The sequence below is a fragment of the Eutrigla gurnardus genome (genome assembly GCF_963514095.1).
Source record: "Eutrigla gurnardus genome assembly, chromosome: 10".
Classification (NCBI taxonomy): domain Eukaryota; kingdom Metazoa; phylum Chordata; class Actinopteri; order Perciformes; family Triglidae; genus Eutrigla; species Eutrigla gurnardus.
This window is the reverse complement of record NC_139924.1, coordinates 28626790-28651143: the sequence shown is the minus strand read 5'-3', so window position 1 is coordinate 28651143 and position 24354 is coordinate 28626790. Positions and strand designations below refer to the sequence as shown.

The 24354-nt window shown below is 45.8% G+C and overlaps 4 protein-coding genes across 4 annotated transcripts; all 4 read left to right on the top strand.

The window, feature by feature from the left end:
* Positions 1–905: 905 nt before the first annotated feature.
* Positions 906–4120, top strand: LOC311019746 (extracellular calcium-sensing receptor-like; the record flags this gene model as incomplete). The annotated part of the gene is made up of 7 exons (XM_084019316.1): positions 906–920; positions 1002–1207; positions 1297–1570; positions 1699–2493; positions 2575–2802; positions 2981–3104; positions 3213–4120. 7 exons carry the CDS (start codon positions 906–908, stop codon positions 4118–4120), a joined length of 2550 nt encoding a protein of 849 aa, XP_083875442.1.
* Positions 4121–4728: 608 nt separating this feature from the next.
* LOC311019744 (uncharacterized protein) lies at positions 4729–14086 on the top strand (the record flags this gene model as incomplete). The annotated part of the gene is made up of 11 exons (XM_084019314.1): positions 4729–4934; positions 5031–5316; positions 5414–6226; positions 6307–6537; positions 6678–7826; positions 10473–10747; positions 10838–11138; positions 11495–12289; positions 12400–12627; positions 12786–12909; positions 13176–14086. 11 exons carry the CDS (start codon positions 4729–4731, stop codon positions 14084–14086), a joined length of 5319 nt encoding a protein of 1772 aa, XP_083875440.1.
* A 273-nt stretch (positions 14087–14359) lies between these two features.
* On the top strand, positions 14360–17389 carry LOC311019743 (extracellular calcium-sensing receptor-like; the record flags this gene model as incomplete). The annotated part of the gene is made up of 6 exons (XM_084019313.1): positions 14360–14571; positions 14666–14939; positions 15029–15841; positions 15913–16140; positions 16226–16352; positions 16470–17389. The coding sequence occupies 6 exons, from the start codon at positions 14360–14362 to the stop codon at positions 17387–17389; spliced, it is 2574 nt and encodes an 857-aa protein (XP_083875439.1).
* Positions 17390–20581: 3192 nt separating this feature from the next.
* LOC311019879 (extracellular calcium-sensing receptor-like) lies at positions 20582–23354 on the top strand (the record flags this gene model as incomplete). The annotated part of the gene is made up of 5 exons (XM_084019508.1): positions 20582–20860; positions 20997–21809; positions 21882–22109; positions 22228–22351; positions 22435–23354. The coding sequence occupies exons 1-5, from the start codon at positions 20606–20608 to the stop codon at positions 23352–23354; spliced, it is 2340 nt and encodes a 779-aa protein (XP_083875634.1). The 5' UTR covers positions 20582–20605.
* Positions 23355–24354: the final 1000 nt, after the last annotated feature.

Genomic DNA, 24354 nt, shown 5'->3' with positions numbered 1-24354 from the left:
TTGTCTTGCACTACTCTACCACTTCATTGCACTGTAAATAATAGAAAAATAAAGACTATCCATGACTTCTTGTCTCTTTATTTTAATAAGCAGAATTAGGGCCTGAACAGTCCAGAATACTGTACAATCCTTCACTAATAAACTGTCATCAGACAAGCACAATATGCACAAATTTAACAAAAATAAGTGGGTGAAAATGTTTTGCCTTCATATAAAAAAATGCGTGAAGAGAAGCTGAAGCTGACTATTCTGTCTTCAGAAACCCAAAATATGAAACAGCTAATGAAATAACTAAAATGTAATATTAACTTTAATTAATTGATAGACGCTCCACTGATGTCATTCACACCTTGAACCCAGATAGTGCATAGCTCCACTGAGTCGGGTTAGTTATACATCATGAGAGAAGCAGTGTCATTTCCTTAGGCTTCATAGACTTCAATGCAATCAGATGGCCAGAGAATGACCGTTTATGCCACTTCAGCTTTGGCTTCACTTTTCAGAACCTGAGGTTTGCCACCTGGTCGGCTCTGAACATTGCCGTTGTACTCAACGGTGACGTGTAGAAGTTTTAACACAAGTACACATTGTTGAATATTAAATGAACACATTCAATAACACATATGGCCATAATGCCACACCAGTGGTGTATACATGGTTGAGTAAAGAAACTGGGTGTGAAGGGCCTTCTCTTCTAATAAGCTGCACCAAACAGTTCAACTCATTCTACAGCTCCACTCAACTCAACTTAAGTTTAAAAACCATAAATGTTCGCATATTTGTCCGAATCACAAATAAATGTTGCGTTTCTCCAGATCGTCGATTTGATTTCCAGCTTTACTTATTTTTCCCCATATTTTCCGTTTTTCCCCTTTTATTATCATAAAAGCGATAAAAGAGTTATGATGAAGAGCAGCAGGGTAAACTCATTTGATCATCATCATCAGAGGTATAAAGCTCTGCCCATGAAAGGAGATACGTGTTTTGATTGTTTGTTCCAGATGTGTGACTGTACGATGTTCCTGGTTGTGCTCTTGCTGGCAGCCTTCGGAGACGCTGAGCTCTGTGAATCATTGTCTCAACCAAACTTCCCTCTGTTATCCAAGGAAGGAGATCTCACTATCGGAGGAGCGTTCTCCTTCCACACCGTAATCTCAAAGCCTCGGCTCTCCTTCACCGATCCTCCACCACCTCTCGTGTGTTCCAGGTACTGATAGTTGTCTCCTTCCTCATTTATCATTTTCTTTTTTATCAGAAGCAAAGTGATGCTACATTTTCTATTCTTTCTGTTTTCAGGATCAATTTGAGAGAATTTCGTTTTGCCCAAACAATGATTTTCGCCATCCAAGAGATCAACAACAGCAGTTCTCTGCTGCCGAACATCTCGCTGGGCTATAAGCTGTTTGACAGCTGTGGGTCGACGCTGCCTGCAGCCCGAGCAGTGATGGGTCTCCTGAATGGGCAGGAAAACTGCTCCAGTCAGTCACCTGTCCATGCCATCGTCGGAGCCTCCGAGTCCTCCTCAACCATCGTGATGATGCAAATTTCAGGGATTTTCCAAATACCGGTGGTAAATATTCATCATATTTGTTGACGCATTTCTCTTTTTAAGGAAGGCTTGTAATGATCTTTATGTCTAATGAATCAACAAAGAGTTTATTTCAGGGCTAAATGTTCCCTTGTTGTCTTTCCTATCAGATCAGCCACTTTGCCACCTGTGCCTGTCTGAGCAATATGAAGGAGTTCCCATCCTTCTTCAGAACCATTCCCAGCGACTTCTATCAGAGCCGAGCCCTGGCAGCACTGGTGAAGCATTTTGGCTGGACCTGGGTCGGTGCTGTTAGAAGCGACAACGACTACGGGAACAGCGGCATGGAAACATTCATCACGGCTGCCAGACAGGAGGGAGTCTGCATTGAGTACTCGGAGGCCATCTCAAGGACGGACCCCCGTAGGCAGGTGGACCGGGTGGTCAGGGTGATCCGGAGTGGCAGTGCAAGGGTTTTGGTTGCCTTCATGTCCCAGAGTGAGCTGGAAATTCTGCTGGAGGAAGCTTTGAATCAGAACCTGACTGGGCTGCAGTGGGTGGGCAGCGAGTCCTGGATTACACACAGCCTCCTGGCCTCTAAGAGGTACTTGGGAATCCTGACAGGGTCTCTGGGCTTCACTATCCGAAAAGCAAGAATCACAGGCCTGCATGAGTTTCTTTTGCAGGTTCACCCTAGTGAAGACCCTTATAACGAGCTGCTCAGAGAGTTCTGGGAGGCCACGTTTGGTTGCAGCTTCCAGTCCAGTCCGCGTGGTCTGACCAAGCTGTGCTCTGGCTCGGAGAGACTACAGGCAGTGCACAATCTTTTCACAGATGTGTCAGAGCTAAGAATATCCAACAACGTGTATAAGGCCGTGTACGCTGTGGCTCATGCGATGCATAACATGTTGAAATGTGGTGAAGCGGAGTCGTGTATCTGGAAAGATGATTTACAGCCGAAACAGGTGGGAGCTGAAGAATCATTGTGAAACGTTTGAAATAGTTCTCTCTACTTCTAGTTATTCACTGTTGTTCTCTGTCGGCAGGTCGCAAAACATCTCCAGGATGTGAATTTCACCCTTCGGTCGGGAGAACGAGTGGGTTTTGACGAGAACGGAGACCCTTCAGCGACGTACGAGCTGGTGAACTGGCAGAGGGATGCGGCAGGAGGCGCCGTGTTCGTGGTTGTTGGGAGCTTTGATGCCTCGTTGCCGGATGGGATGCAGTTCACCATGAACGGAGTCAACACAACCTGGGCTGACCAAGCCACTAAGGTACCACCCCCCCCCCCCCCCCCCCGAGTAATTTTTAATCAGTAAAAATGGGAATTCTGCTTTATTTAGGAAGTCATATAAAACTAAACAAAATACATGCATTGATATGCAAAGTGCCAGGAGTTTCACTTCTGATGCTGTAATCGATCGATGTGTAAGAGGTCTAAACTTGTTCCAGAGACCGCAGTCCGTCTGCAGCCAGAGTTGTCTGCCAGGTTCCCGGCAGGCTGAAATTAAAGGGAAACCTATCTGCTGTTTCTCCTGCATCCACTGTGCCGCCGGAGAGATCAGCAACTCCAGCAGTAAGAAGGCTTCCCATCTGTAATTCATGATGTGATAAATCCCTAAATAAAAATGCTTAAATTCTTAATATGAGCTCACACATTTCTGTGACCACGTTCCTCATTCAGATGCTGCCGAGTGTTCCCGGTGTCTGCTGGAGTTCTGGTCGAACGAGGAGCGCAGCCGGTGTTTGCCAAAGATGATCGAGTTCCTTTCCTTCGGAGAGACTATGGGCTCCATCCTAGCTGCGTTCTCGTTGGTTGGAGCGGGTTTGACGCTGGCGGTGTTGTGTGTCTTCTTCCGGTTTCGCCACACACCTCTGGTGAAGGCTAACAACTCGGAGCTGAGCTTCATGCTGCTCTTCTCCCTGACTCTGTGCTTCCTGTGCTCTCTGACCTTCATCAGCCGGCCCTCCGACTGGTCCTGCATGCTGCGACACACGGCGTTCGGTGTCACCTTCGCCTTGTGCATGTCTTGCGTCTTGGCTAAGACCATAACGGTGGTGAATGCCTTTGAGGCCAAAAGGCCGGCAAACGCGGTTCCTCAGTGTTCCGCTTCGCTGCAGAGAACCGGCGTACTCGGCAGTACCTTACCGCAGGTGGTGATTTGTGTGCTGTGGTTGACTCTCGCCCCACCGTTCCCCCACAAGAGCACAGCTCACACCACCGAGTGGATTATTCTGGAGTGTGATATCGGTTCTCCTGTGGGGTTCTGGGCTGTTCTGGGATACATTGGACTTCTGGCCTTGTTGTGTTTCGTCTTCGCTTTTTTGTCCAGAAAGCTGCCTGATAACTTCAACGAGGCTAAATTCATCACCTTCAGCATGTTGATCTTCTGTGCTGTCTGGATCACCTTCATCCCGGCTTACGTCAGCTCTCCGGGAAAGTTCACCGTTGCCGTGGAGATCTTCGCCATTCTGGCCTCCAGCTTTGGGTTGCTCTTCTGTATATTTGCTCCAAAATGTTATGTTTTACTGTTAAAACCAGAGAGGAATTCTAAAAAACACATGATGTCAAAATCTCACAACAGAAACTAAAATGCCTGAATTTTCTATTTCCATATTAATATTTTCATTTATCTACGGATTAAATCGGATTGGCCACTTGGTTGTGTTTAAATGCAATAAACTATTTCACTGTGTTTAATATTAAATGTTCTCATCTGAACTGCATTGAATGCCCGAAAAGTAATGCATTGTAATACATTTTTAATAGAGTGCAAATGTCATATGTAGGATAGGATGTGAAACGTTATGCTTTAGCTCCCTTGAAAGAATGAGATAGTTAAAATTAAAAGTTAAAATGATCACCTTCATATATTGGCTCATAATTAAGCTCAGAATTAAAGGTAAAAACTTAAATAGAACAGCTCACATCCCGTCAGTTGTGGCTCTGAAATTCATATTGTAAGAAATTGGTTGTGCCAAAAACAACAATGACATACAAATGAAGCAGGCTCTCTGATTGGCCGATCCATCTGTCAATAACACCACAAGCACCATCATTGGTGGAGGAAGCATGATGTTCACATAGGTAGCAATCAGCCCCCCAGGGCCCCCGGGGGCTTTGTGATAGAAAACCCTATAAAAAGCTCTGTGTTGGGGGTTTCGTTTTTGGGCCTTGGGTGGTAAATATGGAGGCCATGATGCTGCTGGTGGCAGATCTGCTGCTTCTTTCCCTGCTGGCTGTCAGAGAAGTGACGACGGCGTGTCAAACGTACGGGACAGAAGAACAGTCTCAGTTCTCTAAGGAGGGAGACATCAACATCGGGGGCATCTTCTCCTTCCACCAGAACCCGGTCAGTGTCTATCCAGCTGACCAGGTCGACCCCGGAACGATTCACTGTGAAGGGTAATATGAGAACACATGTGATACATGTTGTTTATTTATGTTCGTTTTTAACTTTGCACAAATAGTAAACGTCCTCCCTCTCCTTTTTTTATTAAGTCTGGACCCTGGAGAGCTTCAGTATGCATATACTATGATATTTACCATTGAGGAGATCAACAACAGCTCAGATCTGCTGCCGGGAGTCACGCTGGGCTACAGGATCTTTGACTCCTGTCCCAGCATCCCCCTGTCCATCAGGGCGTCACTGAACCTGATGAACAGGTACGAGCGCGGAGACGGCAGCTGCAGCAAACTCTCTAATGTGCACGCCGTCATCGGGGAAACCACGTCCACCTCCACTATAGGTATCGCACGCACCATGGGACCCTTCCATATACCCGTGGTGAGCCTACGCAAACTCACACATGAAGCATCTGTGTTGTAGAATGAGAAGAAATATGATATTTGAGTGCTTCATGTGTGTGTTTTTTTAAATTCAGATCAGTCATTCAGCCACATGTGCATGCCTGAGCAACAGGAGAGACTACCCCTCCTTCTTCAGAACCATACCCAGCGACATCTACCAGAGCAAAGCCCTGGCAAAGCTGGTGAAGCACTTTGGCTGGACCTGGGTTGGGGCAATCCGGACTAATAGTGACTACGGGAACGACGGCATGGCCACTTTCCTGGAAGCGGCCGAGAGCGAAGGTGTGTGCGTCGAGTACTCGGTAGCCATCTACAGAACCGATCCCAGGAAGTGGTTCTTAGAGGTGGTGGACATCATAAAGAAATCCACCTCCAAGGTGATCATGGCGTTCGCTGACGGCACCGACCTCGACATCCTCATTAAGGAGCTCCACGCTCAGAACGTGACGGGCCTGCAGTGGGTCGGCAGCGAGGGCTGGATCACGTATCGCTACATTGCCTCGCCAGTGAACTACGGCGTGGTGCAGGGCGCCGTGGGCTTTGCGGCTCTGAACGCTCACATCCCTGGACTGCAGGAGTTCCTGGCTGACAGCAGGCCCTCCACCACACTGGGGGACCGGGGCCTGGTGGAGCTGTGGGAGTCTGTGTTTGGCTGCACCCTGACTCCCCGGGCGGAGGCTGAGAGCCGAGCCTGCACTGGGAAGGAGTCTCTGAGGGACACGGACACGCGCTTCACGGATGTTTCAGATGCCAGCCTGCTGAATAATGTTTACAAGGCCACTTATGCCGTCGCTGAAGCGATGCACATGTTGTTCTCCTGCACAGACAGACATGGGCCCTTTGAGAACTTCACCTGTGCTGATAAGGAAAATGTTCAACCGTGGCAGGTAAAAAATAAATTTGGAGTCTAAATTAAACCGACTGTACACATTAACGGCTATATAACATAACCTCTGCTTCCCTGCAGGTGCTGCATTACCTAACAAAGGTCAACTTCACCACCAAAATTGGTGAAAACGTGTTCTTCGACAAGGTGGGTGACCCCGTGGCACGGTACAAGCTGGTGAACTGGCAGATGGACGAGACAGGTTACATAGTGTTTGAAACCATCGGTTTCTATGACGCCTCGCAGCCCGAGGGTCAGCAGTTTGAGATGAAGACAGACGTGAGGGCGATCTGGGCCGGCGACAGTCTTCAAGTAAGCAGATCTACACTGGAATAAGGAACTTTTTGGTATTTTATTTTGAACGTAACATGCAACCCTTTTTTGTGAGCACTACTCAGTTCATGACCATATTAACACGATGCATATATAAAAATGTATATTTTTTAATGCAGGTGCCGCGGTCCGTTTGCAGTGAGAGCTGCTTGCCCGGGACACGCCGGGCTTTCGTCAAGGGTAAACCCATCTGCTGCTTTGACTGCATCGCCTGTGCAGACGGGGAGTTCAGCAACAGCACAAGTGAGACAGTGGGAGCGCTCGCCATCACACTGGCGCTCATCGTGTTTCTGTTGGGTAAAATCAGCGCGGGCACGTTGCTGCTCTCTCTGAGGATGTGTACGCCATTCAGGCTAAACGTCTTTATGCTTTCAGATGCGGTGAAATGTGACAAATGCCTCCCTGAGTACAAGTCCAACGACGAGAGGGATAACTGTGACTTGAAAGCCATCGAGTTCCTCACCTTCAGGGAACTGATGGGTATTATGTTGGTCACCTTCTCCGTCTTTGGCGCCTGCCTGGCGGTGACCATAGCACTGATATTTTTCCACTACAGGCTGACACCCATCGTCCGGGCCAACAACTCGGAGCTGAGCTTCCTGCTGCTCTTCTCCCTGACTCTGTGCTTCCTGTGCTCTCTGACCTTCATCGGCCGGCCCTCCGACTGGTCCTGCATGCTGCGACACACAGCGTTTGGCATCACATTCGTCCTCTGCATCTCCTGTGTTCTGGGTAAAACCATCGTGGTGCTGATGGCCTTCAGGGCCAGACTTCCTGGTAGCAATGTGATGAAATGGTTCGGTCCTGCACAGCAGAGACTCAGCGTTCTGACTTTCACCCTCGTGCAGGTTATTATTTGCATTCTCTGGCTGACAATGAATCCTCCGTTTCCTTTTAAGAACATGAACCACTACAAGGAAAGGATTATCCTTGAATGTGCACTGGGATCAGCTGCAGGCTTCTGGGCCGTGTTAGGATACATCGGCTTCTTAGCCCTGTTGTGTTTCGTTCTCGCTTTTCTAGCCAGAAAGCTGCCCGATAACTTCAACGAGGCTAAATTCATCACCTTCAGCATGTTGATCTTCTGTGCCGTCTGGATCACCTTCATCCCGGCGTACGCCAGCTCTCCGGGGAAGTTCACCGTCGCTGTGGAGATCTTCGCCATTCTGGCTTCAACTTATGGGATGCTGTTCTGTATTTTTTTGCCAAAGTGCTACATCATTTTATTAAAGCCTGAGAACAATACAAGGAAACATTTGTTGGGTAAAGTGACCTCAAGGAACCTTTGATTTATTTGTTGAATCACAGCACTAGATTTATATTTATACTTTTATTCTATGTCTAATAGACGCTTATGGGTTTATATATATATATATATATATATATATATATATACCTAAAAAATAATAATTTCTGAGGAAATAGGCCCTGTAATGTAGCAACGTTTTCTCATGTAACCGACTCAGAAAATAACCTTTTCAACTGGTTATATGTGTATCACTGAATCATGTAAATGCACTTAAATGATATGTATCAATAAAACAGAAAGGAAATTAAAATATTGTGTTTTTTTTCATGTCCATGAGAACATAGTCTTTCCCTCCCTCCTTTCTCCGCCGTAGTTCACATACATAAAACATTTCACACAGTAAACACTTCACGTAACAGAATGGATCATGACTCATGTGAGTTAACGTATTACAAATTAAACATAAACATGGCTGCTCAGGAGTACATCTAGTACTAATGCACTCCTGAAGCTCATTGAAGTACATCTTAAACTGCTGTAATTTTAAGGCTCAACATTGACTGAGAGTTGAATTCATCTGTATAGTGACGTTTTTCTGAGTGAAACAAGAGGCGTGACATAATGGGAAGTGGGATGGGGAGTATGAATAAATAAATATACAAGATTTTATCACCGATCGGGATAAAAAACACAAGTTGATCTTGGTGAATTTCTATAATCGGGATAATTGTAATTAATCGCTGACTTCTAAATGCTGTCTGGCCTTTTATTTAATTTAATTATAATTAATTTGGCTTTTTTAGTGGTTTTTAGGTACTCAAAGACACTTGCTTAGATTCTGGAGAAATACAGACTCAGGATACAAAAGTAAAATAAAATTTAGACACATCAGTGGAAAAGACCCAAGTTATGAACTCAAAAGGATGTTTTATCTGTGCTGCCATAAAAATATTTATTTTTCAACAAAATGTAAGGTGATGTTTTAAGCATATTTTAATTACAATGAACAAAAATATAAACTTTTGTTTTTGCCTCAATTTTTCATGAGCTGAAATCAAAGATCTCTGACTTTTTTGAAGTACACAAAAGGCCCTTTTCTCTCTTTGTTCACAAATTTGTTTAAATCTGTTAGTGAGCACCTGACAGGTGGTGATGTGATCTAAGAGGGTAAAAAAGCATTTTCACTTCAGCTCGACTTGAATACTAATGATTTAATCAGAGGCTGTAAATGGGAAAATATATGTTTGTGTATTTATACATAAATAGTTTAAAATTATTTTTGTCAAAGTTACTTTTCATTCTCTATTATTTCACCCTACATGCCTGCATTTGGATGCAGTAATTAAAGTTACACTCATGACAAGTGATCAAAATAAATAATAATAATAACAGCTGATCCAGCCAGTCATCAGGCCGTGTGACATTTAATTTGGTGTTTTTTGTTATTTCTCCACCAAAGGGATGTTAACACTCAGCTGCTTTGCCTCTTAGGTCCTCTTTAATTAAAAGAAACAAGCAAATTGTTGTTTGTGTGTTTGCAGAGATGACTAGCCAATTAAATCTTTCGGGTGGGGGGTTGATTGGACCACATGTGGCGAAGTGCAGATGCCTCAGGCCTGAGGACGTCTCACCCCTCAGGCTCCGCCCATTCACGAGCCGACGAACTAACAAAGTCCCTCTAGGGTTCTCCAAGCCTGCCTCAGGCTGTCCCATCAGCTCACACTGGAAACTTCCATTCAGGCCTGTTGTTGCATCATCATCCTCTACAGATCTCTACTGGAGAACTTTGTCTCGACTAGGCCCTGGAACAAATCAACGTTTAATTTATTGTCACAAAACAAAATTCTACTTCTACTTAAAAAAATATATATTAATGAGCTAACAATTATCAATGTGGTGAGTTCACTGTCCCGAACTCACTGTACAAATCCAACAACATGGACTAAGTTACTGTGGATAGACATCTTCAGTAGCTGGTGGAAAAACCCAGAATCTATCCAAAAGAAACACTCAAGGCCAGTCACACTGGAGAGTCAGCACTGAGAGTTCTCAAATGATTTCAGTGTTACGGGCCGACGTACTGATGAAGTCCTCAATCATCACACTGTAACACCAACTGTGTTGTATCGGGCGACTGTGGCTCAGTTGGCAGCCACGCTTCCGTCAGCTGTGGCTACTATCCTAGTTTACCACCACCAGTATGACTGTGTGTGAATGAATGGAACCCGGAACCCTGTCAGAGTGCTTTGAGTGTCTTGAAAAGCGCCATATAAATCCAATCCATTATTATTAATATTATCTGTCCCAAGGCGAAGTTAGCAAAGTTTGTGCATTGGGTGGATTAATGGAGGACAGCAATGCAGGCAATGCAATTTTTAGGCTAAATTAAACATACACATGACTATCATCTCCAAAGCAGCAGGGGGAGATACCTTTACATGTCTTATTATCTAAGGTGAAGCACATAAAAGGCAAACAAAACTGGACTGAGAACAGAACGTTGGGGAATACCACAAACTGGTTTAGAGTCTTTTTCTTTCCCCTTTTTGGGCACCTCGTTCCTCTCCCCCCACCAAGTCCAGTTGGAACTTCACTGTTGGATTATTATTCCCATGTTGCTCCAAAAAAGTATAAATACCAGTACCAGCTTTGATTTAACATTAAGGTAGGCATGATGCCACCCAGTGGTTTCCCTCTATTAGACAGCATGGCATCGACCCAGAGGTGGCCGGAGCAGGGATGGGCGCTGCTACAGCTCCTACTGGTGGCATCTTTCTCTCAGACTGGGGAGCTGGTGTGCAGGCAGAGGGGGGACCCTGAGACCCCCCAGCTGTATCAGGATGGGAACATCATGTTAGGGGGAATCTTCTCTTTACACACCAGCTGGAAAGACAGACTGGACACCTTCACGCACAAACCAGTGCCGCTGCAATGCACCAGGTAAATTACCATATTTGTAATAAGAAATATTCCCTTGTTTTCATTGATTATGCTATTAAATTCCAACTTTTTCCAACTGTCTGCATCCAGTTTGAACTTCCGAGGGTACCAGTTTGCCCAGGCTATGCTCTTTGCCATTGAGGAGATCAACAACAACACAGACCTGCTGCCTGGTGTCTCTCTGGGCTATAAGATCTATGACTCATGCGGCTCCATTGCCAGAAGTGTGAGGGTTGCACTGGCCTTGGCCAACGGCAACGAAGCGGTGTCGGCACCCTCCGAGGAGGACCCGTGCACCAGACCGGCCCGTGTGCAGGCCATCATCGGAGAAACCTCCTCCTCTCCTTGCATGGCCATTGCTACTGTCATCGGACCCTTTCATCTCCCGATGGTGGGTAAGATTAATAAACATGAACCCTAATACAATATGAGGAGGTTTAGCTCAGGAGGTAGAGTGGGTTGGCTGGTAACCGCAAGATTGCCGGTTAGATCCCCGGCTCCTCCTAGCTGAGTGCCTGGTGTCCCTGAGCAAGACACCTCACCCCAATTGCTCCTGACGAGCTGGCTGTCACCCTGCGTGGTTGACTCCGCCGTTGGTGTGTGAATGTGTGTATGAATGGGTGAATGTCAGTCATTACAGTAAAGTGCTTTGGAGAAAAGCACTATATAAATGAGGCCATTTACCATTTATACAATATCATTCTATTTTCACACTTGAGATATAATTTCTCTCTTTTCCTTTTTTAGATCAGCCATTATGCCACGTGTGCTTGTCTGAGTGATAAAACTAGGTACCCGTCCTTCCTCAGAACCATACCCAGCGACTACTACCAGAGTCGAGCCCTGGCCCACTTAGTGAAGCATTTTGGTTGGACTTGGGTCGGAGCCATCAGAACGAATGACGACTACGGCAACAACGGCATGGCCACGTTCACGGAGACGGCCCGGCAGCTGGGCGTCTGCCTGGAGTACTCCGTGGCCTACTTCAGGACGGATCCTCCAGACAAACTGCAGAAGATAATCAACGTCATCAAGGCCTCCACCTCCAAGGTGATCATCACGTTCCTGTCCCACATGGACATGGACGTGATAATACACGAGCTGTCCCGCCACAACGTGACCGGGTACCAGTGGGTGGGCACCGAGGCCTGGATCTTCGACTCCCAAACCGCGGCGACGGACGAGAGCCACATTCTGGATGGCTCCATCGGCCTGTCCATCCCCAGAGCGCACGTCGGCGGCATGAGGGACTTCCTGTCTGAAGTGAAGCTGCTCAACTCGTCCGGCGATGAAATGTTCACAGAGTTCTGGGAGGCGTTGTTCAGCTGCAGGTTCGAGCGGTCAACGGCGTCGTCAGAGCGTCGGAGAGAATGTTCCGGAGACGAGGTTCTGAGCGGAGAGCAGAACAGCTTCACCGACATGTCGCTCATGCCCATCTTTAACAACATCTATAAAGGAGTGTACGCTGTGGCTCACGCACTTCACAGTGTTCTGAGCTGCAACCAAACATGCAACAACACGGTGCAGCTGGATCCGTTCACGGTGAGCTGAATTCACAGGGAAGATAAACGCATTTTACAGTCTCTCCATCACCGTATTCAGTATAACAAATGTTTTTCAGATGATTTATACATTGATACATCTCTTCTCAGACTTTACAGCGCATAAAAAAGATCAAGTTCAAAACGAAGGAGGGAGAGGAGGTTTACTTCAACGAGAATGGAGACCCAGCAGCAAAATATGAAATCATAAACTGGCAGCCGACAGAAAGCGGCCTCGTGGACTTTGTCACGGTCGGTCATTATGATGCATCTTTGCCTGCAGACGAACAGCTGAATCTGCTCGATGCATCTTTAATTTGGGCACAGAAGTCACGACAGGTACGATGATGACTGCTGATTCCTGTCTGTTTGAGATGAATACGCTTGTTAACAGTTATTGTATCATAATAATGTTTTATTTTTGATGCATTGCATTTATAATAGAGGCTTGCAAAGTGAAGGGCCACACAATTGTCTCACAGGTGTTGTTCATGCAGGTACCGTTGTCGGTCTGCAGTGAGACGTGTCCCCCAGGAACCCGCAAGGTCCTCCAGAAAGGAAAACCCGTCTGCTGCTATGACTGTTTAAGATGTGCAGAAGGAGAAATAAGCAACGTTACGGGTGTAGTAAAGTTTTTATTGATAAAAAGTTCATTTCAAAGTGGTCTTTAAAGGACGCATGCAGATCTCTGATGATTTACTTATGTTTTTGTGTTGACAAAATGTAATGTTTAGTTATTAAGAAACGAAAACACTGTATCTTCATGTTGACATCATAATTCCATCCATGTATCAGCTACTCGTGTCCTGACCTCGTGTGCAAAGAAAAGACGCAACAAGACGAATGCATTGAGTTGGTGAAACACCTGCTTCGATGTTCCGTTTCAGATTCCATCAACTGCGTGCGATGTCATCCCGAGTTCTGGTCAAATGAGAGGAGAGATGCCTGCGTGGAGAAGGAGGCAGAGTTCCTGTCGTACGCAGAGATCATGGGAGCGCTGCTCACCGCGGCGTCCTTGTCCGGAACGTGCATCACCGCCGCCGTAGCACTCGTCTTCTTCAGACACAGGCGAACACCCGTCGTCCGGGCCAACAACTCAGAGCTGAGCTTCCTGCTGCTCTTCTCCCTGACTCTGTGCTTCCTGTGCTCTCTGACCTTCATCGGCCGGCCCTCCGACTGGTCCTGCATGCTGCGACACACGGCGTTTGGCGTCACCTTCGTCCTCTGCATCTCCTGCATTCTGGGTAAAACCATTGTGGTGCTGATGGCCTTCAGGGCCAGACTTCCAGGTAATAATATGATGAAATGGTTCGGTCCTGCACAGCAGAGACTCAGCGTTCTGGCTTTCACCCTCGTGCAGGTTGTGATCTGTATCATCTGGTTAACAAATGCTCCTCCTTTTCCATATAAGAATTTTAAAGAATTCAAAGATAAAATCATCCTTGAGTGCGCTCTGGGATCAGCTCTGGGCTTCTGGGCCGTACTGGGCTACATCGGCCTTCTGGCCATGTTGTGTTTTATTCTCGCATTTCTGGCCAGAAAGCTGCCCGATAACTTCAACGAGGCCAAACTGATCACCTTCAGCATGTTGATCTTCTGCACCGTCTGGATCACCTTCATCCCAGCGTACGTCAGCTCTCCGGGGAAGTTCACCGTCGCTGTAGAGATCTTCGCCATTCTAGCCTCCAGCTTCGGACTTCTCATTTGTATTTTTATGCCAAAATGTTATATTATCTTACTGAAACCTGAGAAGAATACCAAAGGTAATATGATGGGGAAGGGGGCTTTAAAGGGTTGAAAGCATCAAATAATATAGTGTAATAATGTAATTTGTTTTTCAGACTCTATCTATCTGCATTTTGTACCAACCGATATGTAATCAAAGAATAAAATCTTAATTTTCACAGACAATAACATCTTTTTTTCTGGACTTGTTTGGTTCGATCTGGTCTCCCGAGACCTGACTTTCAACCATGACTCCTTCCTCCCCCCGTGTGGTTGGAAGTGTATAAAAACCCTGTCCTGAGCTGCGGAGCTACTATTTGCTAGGCCTGCAGAGCCGAGCAGAGCGATGCCACTGTCGAAGCTGCTGCTGCTGCTCCTCTTCCTGGTTCTGCTTGTGATGAAGGGCAACGGCGTGTGCCGACGGCGAGGCTCAGCACTACTGCCTGAACTGGCCCAAGATGGCGACCTCGTCATCGGAGGCATCTTCTCATTTCGCACGGCGCAGGATTACGTAGTTGACACGTTTCAGACATTTCCAGAATTACGAAAATGCAAAAAGTATGTGTACTGTATATTCTAAAGTGTGTATTTCGTATTGTATCTTAGACATTAACATGAACACATGATCTCATTCTATCTTTCATCTCACCAGCTTCAACTTCAGAGAGTTCAAATTTGCTCAAGCGGCGATATTTGCCATAAACGAGATAAACAAGAGTCCCGACTTGCTCCCTGATGTTAAACTCGGCTACAAGATCTACGACAACTGTGGGACGATGGACGTCCTAAGAGCAGCTCTGGCGCTGCTGAGCAGCGCAGACGACAACTGCACCCGGTCCGAGACGGTTCAGGCCATCCTGGGACATTCGGGCTCCAGACCAACTATCGCTTTTGCACAAGTTGTTGGAAGGTTTCGTGTCTCTGTGGTAAGTCGGTGGGAAGTGTTACCTAAGTTATTACAATGTTCAAACTGTGTGTTTGCTCTGTCGTCTGATATTTGTGTGTTTGACTACAGATCAGCCATTTCGCCACATGTACCTGTCTGAGCAACAGGAAAGAGTTTCCCACATTTTTCAGAACTATTCCCAGTGACTACTACCAGAGCCGAGCACTGGCGAAGCTGGTTAAGCACTTTGGTTGGACCTGGATCGGGGCGCTGGCCGTGGACAACGAATACGGCCTCCACGGCATGGCGGCGCTCACCCGAGCTGCACACGAATACGGCGTGTGCATCGAGTATTCTGAAGTGTTTTCGTCCTCGGATCCACCTGACAGGCTGCAGAGAATAACAGAGGTGATAAGGCATGCCACCTCCAGAGTGGTCGTGGCTTTCATGTCTCACAGGGAGATTAAGTTGCTCGCAGACGAGCTGTTCAGGCAGAACGTTACGGGTCTGCAGCTGGTGGGCAGCGATGCCTGGATCACGGACCACTCTCTGACTGACGCCAAGGGCCACGGCATCCTGGTGGGCTCGCTGGGCTTCGCCGTGAGCAAGGCCCAGATCCCGGGTCTGGAGGATCACCTGAGGCAGCTGCACCCCTCGCAGTTCCCTGACAGCCGGTTCGTCAGAGACTTCTGGGAAGACACCTTCGACTGCTCTCTGAACGACTCCGCAGACGCATGGAGGACACCGTGCAGCGGCGAGGAGAGCCTGCAGGACGTCCAGTCACCATTCACCGACGTGTCCGAGCTCAGATTCACCAACAACGTGTACAAGTCAGTGTACGCAGTGGCTCACGCCCTCCACGACATGATCACGTGTGAGGAAGGTCGAGGGCCGTTTGCAAACGGGAGCTGCGCTGATGCCAAACGCATCGAACCCTGGCAGGTGAGGACGCGTCAGTGAAGTCAAATCAGCAGCAATCCGCCCTCTTAACCTCTCTGTTGTTTATTCACCAGGTGCTGCAATATCTCCCCACGGTGAATTTCACCACCGAGGAAGGAGAGATGGTTTACTTTGACGGCAATGGAGACTTGCCGGCGAGATACGAACTTGTAAATCTACAAATGATGAATACAGGAAGCGTGGAAGGCGTGACGGTCGGCGTTTATGACGCTTCGCTTCCAGAGATTCATCAGCTCATCATGAACCAGGTCCCGGTGGTCTGGGGGAACCGGCTCACGGAGGTACAGCACACTGCCTGTTCACTGAAAACCTTGATGTGGATGCTGAGTTTTATGTTTTGTATGTGATTGTGTTTGTGGACCGTAGGAGGTTCCTGTGTCCGTCTGCAGTGAGAGCTGCCTCCCAGGAACCCGTAAGGTCCTGCAGAAAGGAAAACCGGTCTGCTGCTTTAACTGCGTCCCCTGTCCAGCAGGCGAGGTCAATAATTCAACGGGTAAACAAACAATGTGACAGCATTATCCCTGTTTGAAATGCAATCAAATATTACACATAATGACATAAAGGGAACAGCAGATCAGGATATTTCTCTGTATTGTGTTACATTTTGCAGATTCAATCCACTGTATGAAATGTCCTCCAGCATTCTGGTCCAACAAGCAGCGAGACGCCTGCGTCCACAAAGCAACAGAGTTTTTAGGGTATGATGAGATCCTGGGAGTGCTGCTGGCCTCGTTCTCTCTGCTCGGAGTTTGTTTGACAACGCTCACGACACTTGTCTTCTTCGGCCACAAGGAAACGCCCGTCGTCCGGGCCAACAACTCGGAGCTGAGCTTCCTGCTGCTCTTCTCCCTGACTCTGTGCTTCCTGTGCTCTCTGACCTTCATCGGCCGGCCCTCCAGCTGGTCCTGCATGCTGCGACACACGGCATTCGGCGTCACCTTCGTCCTCTGCATCTCCTGCGTTCTGGGTAAAACCATTGTGGTGCTGATGGCCTTCAGGGCCAGACTTCCCGGTAGCAACGTGATGAAATGGTTCGGTCCTGCACAGCAGAGACTCAGCGTTCTGGCTTTCACCCTCGTGCAGGTTGTGATCTGCGTTCTCTGGCTGGCGATCAGCCCTCCGTTTCCTGTCAGTAACATGTTGCTCCATAAGGACAGAATCATCCTGGAGTGTGATCTGGGATCAGCTGTAGGCTTCTGGGCCGTGTTAGGGTACATAGGACTTCTAGCCCTGTTGTGTTTCATTCTCGCTTTTTTGGCCAGAAAGCTGCCCGATAACTTCAACGAGGCTAAATTCATCACCTTCAGCATGTTGATCTTCTGCGCCGTCTGGATCACCTTCATCCCAGCGTACGTCAGCTCTCCGGGGAAGTTCACCGTCGCCGTGGAGATCTTCGCCATTCTGGCTTCGAGTTACGGACTTCTGTTCTGCATATTTCTGCCCAAATGTTACATCATTGTGTTCAGACCTGAGCAGAACACCAAGAGACACCTGATGGGAAAGACGCTTAATAGTGAGATACGTTATTAACAACCGAAATGTAATCTGTGATTTAAAAGTACATTGATTTGTGATCACTTTAAAGGGTTTCGGCTCCATTTGGACCCATGCTGGGTCAGCTATTATGTCTGCAGGTGATCTTGTGGTCCCCGAGTCCTGAATCTAGTTTTGCAGTAGCAGCATTTTCTTGCTATATATACAACCAAACATCCTCATCACATTCACAGTATATAGAACACTGCTCTGCTGCACACTGGTGGTCAAACTACAGAAAAGCCTCAAGTTGCTTGTAATCATGAGACCTCCATGGTTTCTTGCTGCAGGAGTCAAAAGTCCACAAACTGTTTTAATAAATATCATCCATCCATCTATCCATTGTCTACCGCTTATCCTGTATTCAGGGTCGCGGGGGGGCTGGAGCCGATCCTAGCTGTCATTGGGCGAAGGCAGGGTACACCCTGGACAGGAGGCCAGTCTATCACAGGGCCAACATGTAGAGACAAACAACCATCACACTCACATTCACACCTACGGGCAATTTAGAGTCATCAATGAACCTATCCCCATCCTGCATGTCTTTGGACTGTGGGAGGAAGCCAGAGAACCCGGAGAGAACCCACGCTAACACGGGGAGAACATGCAAACTCCACACAGAAGGAACCCGGGCCGACCCTCTTGCTGTGAGGCGAGAGTGCTACCCACTACACCACCGTGTAGCCCTAATAAATATCATGTTTAATATAATAATAACAAACTGTGTAGTTCTCTTCATACTACCGATCCCACCCTTCATCTCCAGCATCAAATGTTCATGTTCCTCTCATTCATCATTTCATTTAATAGTAAATATTTGATGGATCTCTCAGAAAAGGATAAAGTATATAAAAATATATCATAGTATGTAAACATAAATATCGCTTCTATACAAATACAATGAACCTGCTGTATAAAGGACTTAAACAGAATATGTGAACCCCTTTTTAAGAGAATTACAGTTTGTCTAAAATTTGCAAGTCTTGTTCTTCACGTCAATTTAATAATTTCCATTTCTCAATTTTGTAATAAGATGCAATCTGATTAAAGTTTTCTCACATATATACAAGTTGAAAGAGTTATTAATCATTCTACATGTCCATACTGAGGATTAAAGAACCTAAATTGTATTGTTATCAGAATAATTCAAGTTACACCATTAAAAAAAATTCATAACTGCATTCCTCTCAAATTCTTTTCAGTTTTGTTGAAATTTTCTTAAATAAATATCGAAAGCAAATGAATAAAAGTTTTCATGTGAAAGTTCATGTGAAGGAGAAGTAAATCAAAATAAGATTGATGATGATGATGCAATACTGACAGGTTACACATAAACAACAACAACAGTGGTAGATAACTAAGTTCCCATCTGTTGTGGGATTATTAGCCGGCGGCTCGGCTCCGGTGGGAAACTCCCACAAAGACACAAGAGATTAAAATTCATTCTTTCAACACAACAGCAACAACAGGTGACATGTTGCCTCCAGCTAATGAACATCCTGGTCACAACATGTCAGTGTCACGTTGTTAATCAATTAAGAGATTGTTTTGATCTTTCATTTTCCCTCCTTAGATCGAGCCCGCAAAATAAAGTTAATGTTGTATTTTAAATAGTTAAATAATAAATGAATATGTCATCATATATCACTCCCTGTTTATTCTAACTGCAGGTACAATATGACAGACCTGCATGAAATTCAAACATTTCCCTCTTTTAAATAATGAGTAAAAAGAATCATTCAGCTTTACCTCCAACAACTGAATGATTAATGTGAAATAGTTGGATAATAGCAGTGAAATCCTGCAGGATGTTTTTGTTGATGACACAAATAAATTCATCATCAGTTGATTTTAAATCATTTCTCTGTTTGGTTCACGGTGAAACTGGTTCATCGTACTAATGACCGACACAAATGGATTCATAAAGATATACAAAACACTCATAGAGAGAATATTTGCAAAAAGACACATTCATCTGTGTGATTATAGATTTGTGCACTAAAACACATTATGAAGCATTTTGTAATGACTTACATGGTCAAATATAAAACTTCATAATTGCTTGTCCCTCAAATAAATAAATTCATTATTAAAAGACCAAAATGTAAAATGTATTATGAACATGATTATAATGCAATAAAAAGATAATGCATTACAACAATTAATTATTAAGTATTATGAGACCAGATCTTATAAATCAGAAAATGCTTTATAGTGTGTTATGATTGTTATTAAGCCTTTTTAATATGCACGACTGCTTATATTTATGATTATATAGCACTATACGCAGATTCACATAAGTATGTTTATAATGTATAGTATAATAGAGTCAACATCAAAATGGGAACCTAAAGACAAATGTTGAAATTGAAATTACATGAGAAAATAGTAAAAATTAAAAAAAAAAGCCTTTTCACAATGATAGGAAATAATTAAAAAAACTGAACCTAAGTCATGACAACCTTCTGCCATAGCGAGATATCCCAACAAACCAAAAAAAATACAAAAATAAAAGAAAATACAATAAATAAAACCTGGGATGGATGAAATCAGAAAGAATCAGAATAACAAAGGAGTTTATTGCCAAGTACGTTTTCACATACAAGTTCAGTGTGCACAATAATTCCAAAGAATACACAAATTACCATAAAATGAAAAAGACACTATATACATATGCAGTCAGAAAAACACCGCATTTTAATAATAACATGTACAATTTGACAGTGCAAAAATATAAAAAAATATGTTTGCTTCCGTTTCTGTGCAGGAAACACCGTCTGTCCTGCGTCCGTGGGGACATTCGGCTCACGGGTCCGTGGGTTTGATCACGGTGGAGTACGGAGGCCCAGGTAGTGTATAAAGGGCCACGAGTGTCACAGGGGCCAGTCTGCAGAGTGAAGCCATGCCTCTGCTGGAGCTGGTCCTCCTGGTCCTCTTGAGCAGAAGGGGGACGCCGGTGTGCCAGCTGCAGGGGCGGACTCAACCGCCCGAGCTCACCAGACCCGGAGACTTTGTCTCGGGTGGCATCTTCACCTTCCGCACTGGCTACAGAGGCAACAAGCCCACGTTTCAGACCGCACCAGATCCTCCAACGTGCCTCAAGTACGTATGTTTTATTATGTGATTTTCTCATTTTTGTGCAACTCAAATCTTTTAAATAAAATGTGCTTTATTTCCAGCATCAATCTAAGGGAATTCAAATTTGCCCAGACCATGATCTTCGCGATAGAGGAGATAAATAAAAATCCCGCCATTCTTCCGAACCACACGATGGGTTACAAGATATACAACTCCTGTGGGATGACCAACATCATGAAGTCGGCTCTGGACTTGGCCAACGGGCGGAGGGAGGTCATCGATGAGAGGAACTGCACGAAGGCTGACACGGCACTGGCTGTGCTCGGCCACTCCGGCTCAGCGCCCACGGTGGGACTGGCTCGGATGTTAGGGAGGTTCCGGATACCCGTGGTGCATATTTTACAAAAGATGATGTTTCTAAATCCCTGTCACAATCTTGCATATGTTTAATGCTTGATTTCAAACAGCTTCTTTCTGATTTTGCACAGATTTGACATGTTCTTGTTCTGTCTACATTTCTGCACAGCTCAGCCACTTTGCAACCTGTGCATGTCTCAGCAACCGGGAGGAGTTCCCGTCCTTCTTCCGGACCATTCCCAGTGACCTGCACCAGAGCAGAGCCCTGGCCAAGCTGGTCAAGCACTTTGGCTGGACCTGGGTTGGGGCTGTAAGTAACAAGAACCGCTATGGCGTCGATGGGATCGCGGCATTTATCAGAGCCGCGCAGGAAAACGGGGTGTGCGTTGAGTACTACCGGGCGTTTGAGCAAACGGGTCCTCTTAGTGAGTTGAAACGAGTTGTGGAAACTGTGAAGAAGTCCACGTCTAAGGTCCTGGTGGCCTTCATGTCCCACAGAGAGGTGAAGGTTCTGGCGGCCGAGCTGTTCAGGCAGAACATTACAGGCCTACAGCTGGTGGGCAGCGACGCCTGGATCACGGATCACTCTCTGACCGACAGTGAGGGCCACGGCGTTCTGGTGGGCTCGCTGGGCTTTGCCGTGAGCAGAGCCCAGATCCCGGGTCTGGAGGATCACCTGAGGCGGCTGCACCCCTTGCAGTTCCCTGACAGCCGGTTTGTCAGAGACTTCTGGGAAGACACCTTCAACTGCTCTCTGAACGACTCTGCAGATGCATGGAGGACGCCGTGCAGCGGCGAGGAGAGCCTGCAGGACGTCCAGTCGTATTTCACGGATGTGTCTGAGCTCAGATTCACCAACAACGTGTACAAGTCGGTGTACACGGTGGCTCACGCCCTCCACAGCCTGGTGTCGTGTAGGGAGGGGAGGGGCCCTTTCGGCAACAAGAGCTGTGCTGACACCAAACACATCCGACCCTGGCAGGTGAGCAAGAAATCATTTGTAATAATTATTTGTGCCACAAAGTGTTTAAGGACATCTCTCCTCGTCCCACAGATGCTGCATTACTTACAGAACGTCAACTTCACGACCGATCAGGGCGAACAAGTGACTTTCGACCAGAACGGAGATCCGCCGGCCCGATATGAACTCGTGAACGTGCAGCGCGTGACCTCTGGGACGATGCAGGTCGCCGCGGTCGGGCTCTTTGACGGCACTCTGCTCCGCGGGCGCCAGTTCAAAATGAACGGCGTGCAGATAGTGTGGGGAGGAGAGAGTCTCACGGTACACATTCACGTCGCTTTGTTCTCACATTTCTGGGTTGTTGGTTGTAATATAGTACTGCATAATGTTTAACATTAACCGGCGAGCATGTGACCAGATGACCGCTCCACATATTCAGGTACCGGCGTCCGTGTGCAGTGAGAGCTGCACCGCGGGAAAACGCAAAGTCCTGCATAAAGGAAAACCTGTCTGCTGTTATGACTGTGTGCCGTGTGCAGAGGGAGAAATAAGCAATGCTACAGGTTTGATTCATGAGAAACACAAATGTCTTTCTGTGATCAGCATTTGGCCCTAACCGATGTTTCTGTCTCCTTTTTAAAAACAGACTCTGTGACGTGCTTCAAATGTCCTGTTGATTATTGGTCGAATGCCCGAGGAGACACATGCATCTCCAAGGAAGTGGACTTTTTGTCATATACGGAGATCATGGGCGTCGTGTTGACGTTGTTCTGTTTGATGGGCATTGTTTTGACCACTATAGTCATGTTAGTGTTCTTTCACTTCCGGGAAACGCCTGTCGTGCGGGCCAACAACTCGGAGCTGAGCTTCCTGCTGCTCTTCTCCCTGACTCTGTGCTTCCTGTGCTCTCTGACCTTCATCGGCCGGCCCTCCGACTGGTCCTGCATGCTGCGACACACGGCGTTCGGCGTCACCTTCGTCCTCTGCATCTCCTGCGTTCTGGGTAAAACCATCGTGGTGCTGATGGCCTTCAGGGCCAGACTTCCCGGTAGCAACGTGATGAAATGGTTCGGTCCTGCACAGCAGAGACTCAGCGTTCTGGCTTTCACCCTCGTGCAGGTTGTTATCTGCGTTCTCTGGCTGGCGATCAGCCCTCCGTTTCCTGTCAGTAACATGTTGCTCCATAAGGACAGAATCATCCTGGAGTGTGATCTTGGATCAGCTGTAGGCTTCTGGGCCGTGTTAGGGTACATAGGACTTCTAGCCCTGTTGTGTTTCGTTCTCGCTTTTCTAGCCAGAAAGCTGCCCGATAACTTCAACGAGGCAAAGTTCATCACCTTCAGCATGTTGATCTTCTGCGCCGTCTGGATCACCTTCATCCCAGCGTACGTCAGCTCTCCGGGGAAGTTCACCGTCGCCGTGGAGATCTTCGCCATTCTGGCTTCGAGTTACGGACTTCTGTTCTGCATCTTTCTGCCCAAATGTTACATCATTGTGTTCAGACCTGAGCAGAACACCAAGAGACACCTGATGGGAAAGACGCTTAATAGTGAGATACGTTATTAACTCTTTCACAAATCCCTCGTTTTGTAGTTTTTTCTTTTACTCTGTAATTAAAAAATATGAAATGCTATAAAGAGAATATTAGTGGAGATATTTGCTATACTGACTTCAAGTTATTCACTTCTTTTCTACATTTTTATCCCTAAATGTTATGTAATTTTACCAAGACCAGAACAAAATACCAAAAGGCAAAACAAAATTATTCAATGTTAATTTTATATTGTTGGGATTCCTTTCTTTTGCCTTATTTTGTTTTCTTTATGAATTACTTGCTATCTATTAAAGTTCTATCATCATGGTTGTTTCCCTTATGTCAAAGAACATATATTTCTTCATGAAATACGACTACTCCTAATATTAAAGATGTTTATTACATGTAACACATCATGAATCAATAAACTTGAAATTTGCATTGCATAATTATTTGAGTATTCCCACTCACCAACATGTGTTGTTTCTTATTACACACCAGTGCACGAGTACACATATTATTTATTAACATCCTATGATCCTTTAATAAATGAAATAACCACAATATTATATCAGCAAAATATTCCAGAGGTTATAATAGATTTTCAGTTCTCAATTTGTCTTTATTAAATTACATTTTAAATAAATTAAATACAAATTTGAGCAGGTCCTTTTTTAGAGTTTGTTTGCAACAGCATCAGATTGTGGCACAAGTAGGGTTTTTTTTTTAAGCATTTAATACTTTTTACATAGTGGAATTAGATGTGACGCGTGTAAATTATAAATTTACCACTCGGCTAAACTCTGACTGAGCAGACGCTGAAAGTTCTATTGATTCATCACTTCCTGCTTGTGTTTTAACAAGCCAGGATCTCTGTCAGACACAAGATAGATAGATAGATAGATAGATAGATAGATAGATAGATAGATAGATAGATAGATAGATAGATAGATAGATAGATAGATAGATACTTTATTGATCCCGAAGGAAATTCAAGCATCCAGTAGCAATAAATTAAATTAAACATACATT